Here is a 10,541-nt window from a genome sequence, read left to right on the forward strand (position 1 = left end):
CACACACTGGCCCAGCTAACCAATCACAGCACACACTGGCCCAGCTAACCAATCACAGCACACACTGGCCCAGCTAACCAATCACAACACATTTCGTATTCCAGAAGGCGGGCCTTCATTTGATACAGGAACTATTCGAGCCGTTCATGCCAGACTGGGGAGAGAGATGTTTTTAATAATGTAAAATATGTGAAAAATAATGTGTTTTTCGAACAACCTAGTATGAGAGCCTGTTCTAGTACACCCCCAAAACAAAATCAAGACTTTGTAAAAGAGCATAATAGGACCCCTTTAAGAAAAGACACTCCAGGCAAAACCATTGTTTGTTTGTTTTTTTATGAGATGTTGGGCTACATGTCGTCTTTCAGAATAGTGGGAAAAAACATCCAAAATATTTTAATAATAACAATTACATTGCCCTGCATCATATTTGCTGGTTGAAAACCTTGTTTCCTTTTAATTATGATGTGCTGATTCTGAAAATAGTGTCTATTTTGCTTGAGCACGTCACACTTTCTCAAAATATGCATTTTGTGGCATTATTGCTTTTGACAACTATTTGTAAGGTAATGAAGTCTCGCATTCTCCCTTAATCAATGAAAAAAAAATGTGATGGAAAGTTTTTATTGATATTTTGGAACTCAGCATCATCAAATTTGGTATTAGGCTTTTTTTTTTGGCAATTCAACATTATTTTTCTAGACACAGGGCTGTTATTGTTGTCTGTTGATTTGAGTTGCAATACATATCTTTAAAGGCCATTTCCTCAAAATGAGTTCATAAGAAAGTGTTTCTCAGTGTACTGTGAATAATTAACTGGGGAAGTATGGTGATATCTATTAGTTTTTACCCTTTTCACCTGTGGTGTCTGAGCACATTTTCCCTTTTTCTCATCTCAGTCTGCAGCTCTATCATCACCACACCATTCAGGGTAATGCCAACGAGCTGCGCAGGATGGCCGGCGGCGACAGGCGCACCGTGGATCGTCCTCGGCAGTGCTTACAGCCGCTCCTCATTGCAGAGCAGGCAATGGCAGAGAGCTGAGGGACATCAGAGCCAACTTTAATAGCCACTGTCTGTGGAAATGTGTTTAAGGTTCACTTTTTGTTTCTTGCTTTGTGTTTCTTCAAGGAATACGTCATTCAAAAATGAGCATTCACCCAATAATCCACCCAAAAATGTTGTTCCAAAACCATATGCTGTTGTTTTTTCCATGAAAGCATAAAAGGAGCAGTTGTTAAACTCCAGAAACATATAAAAACCATAGCTCCAATTGAGCTGTGCTGCTGTGCAGTATATAATCAGTGATTTGAAGTCTTTGTGTGATTAACTAATTGAATTAAAGCTTATATCACTGTCAGTTTGCATTGGTCAAATCTGACTACTCAGTTTAACCCTCTGGTGGTCTTTGGTCATACGGTCACGTCAAAAAAAAAACAAATGCATTTTGAATTTTTGGTACAAATAAAATGTGGACATTATTACAAACGGCTAAATGGTCTTGTGATCTTCACAGTCGAAAATAACTGGAAATACTAAAAATACAAAATACACAAGTAAATATTTAAGAACAAATATTAGAGAACAAATATTACTGCAACAAAATATAGTGTAAATAATTAAGAACAAATATTAGAGAACAAATATTACTGCAACAAAATATAGTGTAAATAATTAAGAACAAATATTAGAGAACAAATATTACTGCAACAAAATATAGTGTAAATAATTAAGAACAAATATTAGAGAACAAATATTACTGCAACAAAATATAGTGTAAATAATTAAGAACAAATATTAGAGAACAAATATTACTGCAACAAAATATAGTGTAAATAATTAAGAACAAATATTAGAGAACAAATATTACTGCAACAAAATATAGTGTAAATAATTAAGAACAAATATTAGAGAACAAATATTACTGCAACAAAATATAGTGTAAATAATTAAGAACAAATATTAGAGAACAAATATTACTGCAACAAAATATAGTGTAAATAATTAAGAACAAATATTAGAGAACAAATATTACTGCAACAAAATATAGTGTAAATAATTAAGAACAAATATTAGAGAACAAATATTACTGCAACAAAATATAGTGTAAATAATTAAGAACAAATATTAGAGAACAAATATTACTGCAACAAAATATAGTGTAAATAATTAAGAACAAATATTAGAGAACAAATATTACTGCAACAAAATATAGTGTAAATAATTAAGAACAAATATTAGAGAACAAATATTACTGCAACAAAATATAGTGTAAATAATTAAGAACAAATATTAGAGAACAAATATTACTGCAACAAAATATAGTGTAAATAATTAAGAACAAATATTAGAGAACAAATATTACTGCAACAAAATATAGTGTAAATAATTAAGAACAAATATTAGAGAACAAATATTACTGCAACAAAATATAGTGTAAATAATTAAGAACAAATATTAGAGAACAAATATTACTGCAACAAAATATAGTGTAAATAATTAAGAACAAATATTAGAGAACAAATATTACTGCAACAAAATATAGTGTAAATAATTAAGAACAAATATTAGAGAACAAATATTACTGCAACAAAATATAGTGTAAATAATTAAGAACAAATATTAGAGAACAAATATTACTGCAACAAAATATAGTGTAAATAATTAAGAACAAATATTAGAGAACAAATATTACTGCAACAAAATATAGTATATTTATTTAATTAAAAATGCTTATTCTTTCATCTCTATTGACTGCCGAGGATCACAAATGAAAGTGAGGAATACCTGAGGGTTAAAATTAGATTGTGTTTTATTAACGTCTACACCTACCCCAACCCTAAACCTAACCCTTACAACAATGCAAAAATAGTAATTATTGTTGTACAGTGTGAGAAAAATTACGCTATATTGATGTAGTTTTTGCTGTATCCCTTCTAGCCTTAAAGGGTTAGTTCACCCAAAAATGAAAAATAGGCTGTGTTTTACTCACCCTCGAGGCATCCTAGGTGTATATGACTTTCTCCTAAGCACGCGCATCCATAATAAAACATGCCTCACACGGCTACGGGGGGTGAATAAAGGCCTCCTGTAGCGAATCCATGCGTTTTTGTAAGAAAACTATCAATATTTCAAACGTAATAAACACTTTTCTCTCACTTCCGGTGTCTGTCATACGTGGAAGCCGTTCCGGCGGATGATGCAGCACGTATGCGCAGCGCGAGCGCCTCTGAGATATGCTAGTCTCGCGAGTTTGTTTATAGGAGCAAAGGAAACAAAGTTTCCTAACTTTAGCAAAGGAAAACCAGTCTCCTCTTGGTTTATACCGAAATCCTCTAACATTTTTCTTTGCAAATCCTCGGTTTGTATTTCTAATTAGTGACCGGCGTTTTGTTTTGTTCTCTCCGCATTCGTCACTAATCACGCAATGCCGACGTCATACGTCATCCGCCGGAACGGCTTCCGCGTATGACAGTCAGCGGAAGTGAGAGAAAAGTGTTTATTACATTTTAAATATTGATATTTCTCTTACAAAAACGCATGGATTCACTACAGGAGGCCTTTATTCACCCCCCGGAGCAGTGTGAGGCACGTTTTATTATGGATGCGCGCGCTTTATTTGACGACTTGTGGACTGTTCAACTGCAACACCCGCTGACTGCAATGATAGAGCTTGGAATAGCCAGGACAATTTTTAATATAACTCCGACTGGATTCGTCTGAAAGAAGAAAGTCATATACACCGAGGATGTAAAAGACAGTCTAATTTTCATTTTTGGGTGAACCGTTAAAAAGGTTAAGTATTGGTGCCGATACCAATCCAGAATCTGTGACTCTTATAACAACTGTAAAATTGAATGCGGTGTACAGTATGGTTTGATGTGGAAAACGTACAATTTTGATTCTGTGCATGTTGGGTAATGTGTATCCCGATGAACTTTGCATTTAACATTAAATACTTCGATTGGTCTGTTTAAAGGTGCGTTCAGTAGTTCTTCTTCTGTGTACTTGAAGTATCGCTACTATAATGGTGTTCGACGCTGCAGTGCCATCTATCGACGTTGATCAGCATGACGACCTGAATTTTATGTAAATTACACTAGTTTTACTCATGAATCCCCTTACCTGTCGAACTATTCACCGTCTTCTTCGGCTGCACAGGTAGTATTTCACCCGTTGTGTCCATTGATAAATCACGATAATAAGTGTTTTCCATCATCTAATTTGAGCTCTTCACGTCAGCAAACTACACTACGCTACTAGCGTATCCACACCGCGGGTCACGTAAAGATGGCTAAGTACACTGAGGGGGCGACCCGTACCATGTAAAATAGGGTGACCAGACGTCCCCGTTTACTGGGGACAGTCGTTTTTGGTGTCCTATCCTTCTTCATCTTCTTCTTGTTAGTTTTATGGTGGATTGCAACCATGACTTATCAGGTGCATACCACAACCTACTGTATCGGAGTATTGGTGTCCTATCCCCGGAGACGGCCCTGTTTTACAGCACGTTCAAAACAACGATTACTTTCAACAACAGAGGGCGCTGCGAGCTATACTAGCCGATTACTAGCCGCTACTGTAGCCATGAAGAACTTGGACGAGACACTCTTTTATAGAAAACTACTGTGAGGAGAGTTTTCATCTCATGCGAGTGTAGGCTACATTTATTTTTTTCCTAATAAAACTTTTTTTTCTTAAAACTTTTCGTAATAAAACTAGAATTAAAATCAAATTGCTGAATAGACTTAAATAGTCTAGACTCTAGACTATTTAAACAAAAGTACAGTAGATCTTCAAGACTCTAGAGAGGTGTACAAATGAATTAATATTTGGTTTGCTAATGATTTTGATCATTATTTTTAAGTTTCATGAAAAAAGAAAACATATTTCCAGTTATATTCCCTCCCCGTTATCCACATGCATCCCAAGCACAACCCGCTGGAAATAAAGTAGAAATTAAGGTAGTTGAGTGAAAGCATCGTCGTTTGTTTAATTCACGCTTAGAGAAAGGCATTGAGGCATTGGCAAGAAGATAACATATCCAGCATCCAGTTGACCACAAACATGCTTTATTTCAACATCCAAAATAATTAAAAACATCTCGAAATACTATACATGTACAAAATAAGTACAGATCCTTTGTTGGAACCATTGGAGGGTCTATTTCTTCTGTGGTTTTTCTTTTTTTGCCACCTCAATTTCAGTTTTTATAAGAAACCTTACACTGAAAACAAATCAAACAAACGAAAACAAAAATAGAAAAGAGATGTGCATTGCATTTTGAAAGTAGAAATAAAATCTGGAAACGGGGGGAGCGGCATGTACAGACAAAAATAAGACTTCTCTACAAACTTAGGTAGGGGAAATGGAAATGGGACGAACTGGCAATCAGTCCATCCACTTAACCCTTATCAGATGAAGTGCAAATCTACAGTAACCAACCTATCCAGCTGTTTTATTCTCCTCATCTGCTGACACTTTGATAAGAGCAATTGCATCACATTGACATCAAGACATTCTGTTGACATTTAGCACCAAAACGGCCCTGCAAGTGTTTTCTGGCAAATACAAACATACCACAGACAGGACCAAGAGAGGAAGTAGCACCTTTTCATACCTGTTACTAATCGTTTACTTTGCTTGAATAAAAAAATTGCCCTCGTTCCCCCCCAAAATCTTTGTACATGCACTTTTTTGTCCTGAGGTAGCCTTTATATCAAGATGACGTTGTACCATTGAGCTAACTCTGTTCCCTGTGTGATTTTTTCTCACTTTCGCTTAGAAGGAACAAGACAATTGGCTGTCGTTTGTCATATTTATTCAACACCAGAGAATGGTACATTAGCATTTGCTTGTTTTTCATTGTCCTTTTGCAGTGGTCAAAAAACAGCACAAAAAGTCACCAGGTGGTAGTATTTCTTTGGACTCCAGGGGACGGGGCATTTTACAAGTATATATTAGTTTCTTGCTGTCAGCTGACGCAAAGGATTCTCACTAAGTGTGCATGATAGTGATGCTGGCTCATGTAGTGGTCCTCAATTTTGGTTTATGAACGTTTCTCAAGATGGGAATCGCAACAAGCACCGTCCTCAGGGATTCAGGTTTAAGCACATGGACCGATTGCAGCCGAATAAGAGTTCAGGCTTTTTTTATAAACAAGAAAATATTTGAAGATGACTCCTAAAAAAAAACCAGCAAAGTCATGTCCAGATTTTTCTTTTTACAAGAAGCAGACTGGGCCAACTTCTACGCCGAATTCCTGATTGGGAGCACCAATGTCCATGGGAGCAATATCGATGATTGGCAGACGAGATGTTTTCGTTGTCTTGTAGTCAATGACTGTCTTGCCCCATGTGCCAGTGTGTGACTGTGGAGAAAAACGAACAAAAGACAAATTAATCAAGATGAGGTTATAATAGAGCAGCGGTGATGTATTTTTATAGGCCCAAACCCAGAAATTAGCATGTTAGCACTTCCGGTTCTGAAATTAATCGTGTTTAATAAACTGTTCATTTGTGAAGATTATCAAGATGAGCAAAATGTGGAAGGATTATAAACTTGTATTGGTAACAGAGCTTATTTTTAAATCCAATGGCTTTTTATCGAGGGAACCGGGGTGATGCAAACTTCTGGACTGGCCTACAGAAATGCATCATTCCTGCAGAGTTCTATTTAAGTAACATTACGAGGAAGGAAAGAGACACAAATATGGGAGCTAATGATAAAGCAACTTCAGAGATGGTGTTGCTCACCGAGCAGCCATCCTCGCTGACTCTGTATGTGAAGCGGCTGTTGCCCTCTGCTCTGATCTCAATGTCGTTGGAGCCCTGCAGGAGCAGAGCCTTCTTCAGGTTGCCTGTGGCCTCTTCCATGTATGCGATGCTGTTCTTGCAGTGGTAGGTGATGTTCTGAGAAGCCTCGTTGGACATCAGGCGCATGAAGGTCAGTTGGATGTTTACATCCTCTGGATCAGAGCCCTCGCTGCCATACTGGAACTATACAGAAGACACAACGGAACATTACTACCGGTGTTCATCAGCAAAAATCTGGACATATTTTGAGACCACAACCGAATATGCTTCAGTTTTGTATTTTTATGTTCCAAAGAGCATCTCGTGCTTGAGTGGAAACGAGGACATCTTTGTTCATTGTTAAATCTTTGTTTTACTGTTTGCACAAAAGTTGACATAATCCAAGTCAAAAATGTTATTATTTGATATAATGACAAAAATATTGCAGAATCTGATTTTTTTCTTTCATATTAAGCCATATTCATACTTCTAGGTCATTAATCAAATAATACAATTTTTAAATAATCAAAATTTTAATAAAATTATTTTTTAAATGAAATAAAATGTTTTAATAAAAACATTTTTTAAATTAAAATCCTAAAACTTTAAGATTTTTTTTTTTTTAATTTTTAAAATCTAAATATGTACGCATAAACATGCATTTTAGAATGTATTTTAAACAATGTAATCTATTTTATAAGATGAAAGAAATATTTTAAATTCTACACTATTTCTAGATCATTAATCAAAGTTTTAAGTAATTAATATTTGAATGAAATTCTCATTCTAAAACTATTTATTTTTTGTTTATTATATTATATTATATTATTTATGGTTTGTTGGAACTAGTTTCTGGACTGAAAATCTACTTGTGCATATAAACATGAAAAAAAAAAACTTTTATCTATATATAGGTACGTAAACATGTATTTTAAATAGTGTTTTAAATGTAAATGTATTTTAAACAATGTAATGTATTTTATATATTCTCAGCTGAAAAATGTTGCTTCTGGTCTTTTCTCAAGACTATATCTCTATATATCCTATAAGGTCTTGACGTACCTGGAAGCCATCAGGCATGGACTCTCCAAACCAAACGTGCTTCTTCTCTCTGATGTTCTTGCTAGTGTACCAGTTCTTCATGGGAATGGTGTTCTGAGATGGGCTGACGCAGGTCTCACCAGTCTCCATGTTGCAGAAGACCTTGATGGCATCCAGAGGACAGCCCTGGTTGGGATCCACCCAGTAGGAACCTTGCAGGAAACAGTTTCAAGTGAATTTCAGAGCTTCTAAATGCATGTTAAGTACAATATATCAAAATTTGATCTACAGCAGGAGAACTGGCACAAATCTCAAAGTTCAAGCCAGTTTCAACAAGTTTCTTGCTTAAAGCAAGTCCAAGTCCGTGCTTACCGCTCTTCCAATCAGGATGGCACATCCTGAGGTCACGGCACATGCGGGCAGGGTTGGCTTGGGTTCCTTCGGGGCTACGGATGTTCTCAATCTTCTGGCTCAGAGATTTTAGGGTAGTATCCACCTCAGCATCGCGGTCACGAACACTAGCATCATCAGCTCTGTAGCCTCCACGCAGAGGATCTGGACCCTTCTCGCCCTGGGGCATAGGAAGGAAGGGCTCACCGATGCCTGCAGGTCCAGGAGGACCAGGAGGTCCAGGAAGACCAGGAGCACCCTAGTTAAGAGAAAAAATCACATGTTTAAAACAGAGACCACTAAAAAGCTTGAAAAAGATAATTTAGCAGTAAAACTGTGATGATTTTAGACTTACAGCAGATCCCATTTCTCCAGAGCGACCACGGGGTCCAGGAGGTCCAATGGGGCCAGGCATACCATTCATACCATCCTTACCAGCAACGCCATTGGAGCCAGGAGGTCCCTATCAGCAGAAGGAAACCGTTTGGATTAAAATGCATGCGTGCAGAAGCTTGTCCTGTGGTTTCTCATTTGTGTTTTCAGAACAAAACACTCCAATTTAACATATGGCTTCAGAAGTATTACTACTAACTAATTTTATGGTGTTTTTTTGGAGCCTGACAGTCCTTGGTCACCATCTACTATTGCCATATGGAAAAGAGCAGCATGGACATTCTACAAAAAAAATCTACTTTAGTCTTTCACGGTATTGTGAAAAGCTCTATACAAATAAATTAGACTTGATATAAAATCCATAATCTGTGTGCTACTTACACGAGGTCCAGCAGCGCCAGATGGTCCGGCAGGTCCTTGGTCACCAGAGGATCCCTAAAAACGTTGAGGAATCCACTTTGAGTGTGAGAAGAGATTTGTATATTCAGATTCAGTGTGTAACTGTGACATAACGCTCACTTACAGGAGGTCCAGGAACTCCAGCCATTCCACTGAAGCCACGATGTCCCTTCATGCCTCTCTCCCCAGCCTCACCAGACTCACCCTTGTCTCCACGTGTACCGGCTGGACCCTGTATGTATAGAGATGAGAATGATCAGCCTGGCGATGAACTGCTAAAAAAAAAAGAAGTTGAAAGACTGATAAAAATGTGAAATTCATACTTGGCCACCACGAGCACCAGCAGGACCGGAAGGACCAGCAGGACCAGAGGGACCCTTGAAGGAAGAGGGAGGAAAAACAAACAGGACAATAGTGAACATCCACTGGGCCACACTCATGTCATGAGATAATTCAGCATAATACAATATATATATCATATAATCACAGTTTTGAACATTACAGTGGGAAATGATCATTAACTAAAACTAAAACAATAAAAAATGTCATTACTTGAAATAAAATAAAACATAAAAACATGCTTATTTATTTTAGCTAGTTGATAATAATTCTCATTTTCCTTTAGTTTCAGTACTACAGTACATAAAAAATTATTAAAAAGACAAAAACACACAACAAAGTTACTAAAACTTTGAAAATTAAAATAAAAACAAAATATTAACAAAAAGTATAATAGTATAGAAATTATACTAAAACAACACTCATATAGTGCCACCTGTTGGCATGGATGTCTTACATTTATTTGCTTATTTAGGTTTTTTAAAAACCTCCATAAAAACCTAAATTGTTCATTTAAAAATGCAAACAGAGGCTTTTGATTCGAATCATTCTGGTAATTAAAAAAAAATATTTTGCATATAAAAAAAACTTACAGCCTCTCCACGATCACCATTCTTGCCAGAAGGACCCATGGGGCCAGGGGCTCCAGGAGCACCAGGGGCGCCAGGTGGACCAGAGTTGCCAGACTCACCACGGTCTCCCTACAGCAAACGGGAATCTTACTGGAAGCACTTTCACATATACCATTTACATATTTACAGTATATGCATTCATTTTTTTACATAAGGGATAATAAATGAACCCAGATACGGTTATAATGACTCTATACTACCCTAAACCATTCACCAGTTTTAACAATCTTTATTTATTTATTTAGATTTCTTTATTTATTTTATTGATTTATTTAGATTTATTTATTGATTTATTTAGGTGTCTTTAAAAAATAAGTACAGTTTACTTATAGTGTTCATGTTGCATTGTTTCTTCTTTGCTATTGAGGTGGGATACGGGTATGGTTAGGTTTAAGGCTGGGTTAAGGGGGAATTATAAACTATTTACATTAAATTACATGCAGGTATTTTTGTGCACTGAGGTGCATTGAGACAAATTACTTGTACAATGTACAGACAATGTAGGCCATAAGCTGCATGCTTAATAATTAAAAAAATGAATTGGAAAACACTG

The 10,541-nt window shown here is 36.3% G+C and overlaps 2 protein-coding genes across 3 annotated transcripts in view; one reads left to right on the forward strand and one right to left on the reverse strand.

The window, feature by feature from the left end:
- The window catches only part of sgca (sarcoglycan, alpha), an 8,240-nt gene extending 5,383 nt beyond the window's left edge, over positions 1-2,857 (forward strand). Inside the window, exon 9 of the mRNA XM_016493077.1 lies at positions 900-2,857. Coding sequence (XP_016348563.1) covers positions 900-1,044 — 145 coding nt within the window. The 3' untranslated portion in view covers positions 1,045-2,857. The remainder of the gene's footprint in view (positions 1-899) is intronic.
- A 2,193-nt stretch (positions 2,858-5,050) lies between these two features.
- Positions 5,051-10,541, reverse strand: part of col1a1b (collagen, type I, alpha 1b) — a 25,899-nt gene continuing 20,408 nt past the window's right edge. Inside the window, exons 43-51 of one of the 2 annotated variants that reach the window (XM_016493135.1) lie at positions 9,950-10,057; positions 9,341-9,394; positions 9,142-9,249; positions 9,000-9,053; positions 8,581-8,688; positions 8,208-8,484; positions 7,857-8,047; positions 6,756-6,998; positions 5,051-6,370 (exon numbers count right to left, since the gene is read on the reverse strand). In XM_016493135.1, the coding sequence (XP_016348621.1) occupies positions 6,224-6,370; positions 6,756-6,998; positions 7,857-8,047; positions 8,208-8,484; positions 8,581-8,688; positions 9,000-9,053; positions 9,142-9,249; positions 9,341-9,394; positions 9,950-10,057 (1,290 nt within the window). In that variant the 3' untranslated portion in view covers positions 5,051-6,223. The remainder of the gene's footprint in view (positions 6,371-6,755; positions 6,999-7,856; positions 8,048-8,207; positions 8,485-8,580; positions 8,689-8,999; positions 9,054-9,141; positions 9,250-9,340; positions 9,395-9,949; positions 10,058-10,541) is intronic. The other variant, XM_016493136.1, reaches the window with a different exon arrangement.

Source organism: Sinocyclocheilus anshuiensis, unplaced genomic scaffold, assembly GCF_001515605.1.
Source record: "Sinocyclocheilus anshuiensis isolate Anshui unplaced genomic scaffold, SAMN03320099.WGS_v1.1 scaffold546, whole genome shotgun sequence".
Lineage (NCBI taxonomy): Eukaryota > Metazoa > Chordata > Actinopteri > Cypriniformes > Cyprinidae > Sinocyclocheilus > Sinocyclocheilus anshuiensis.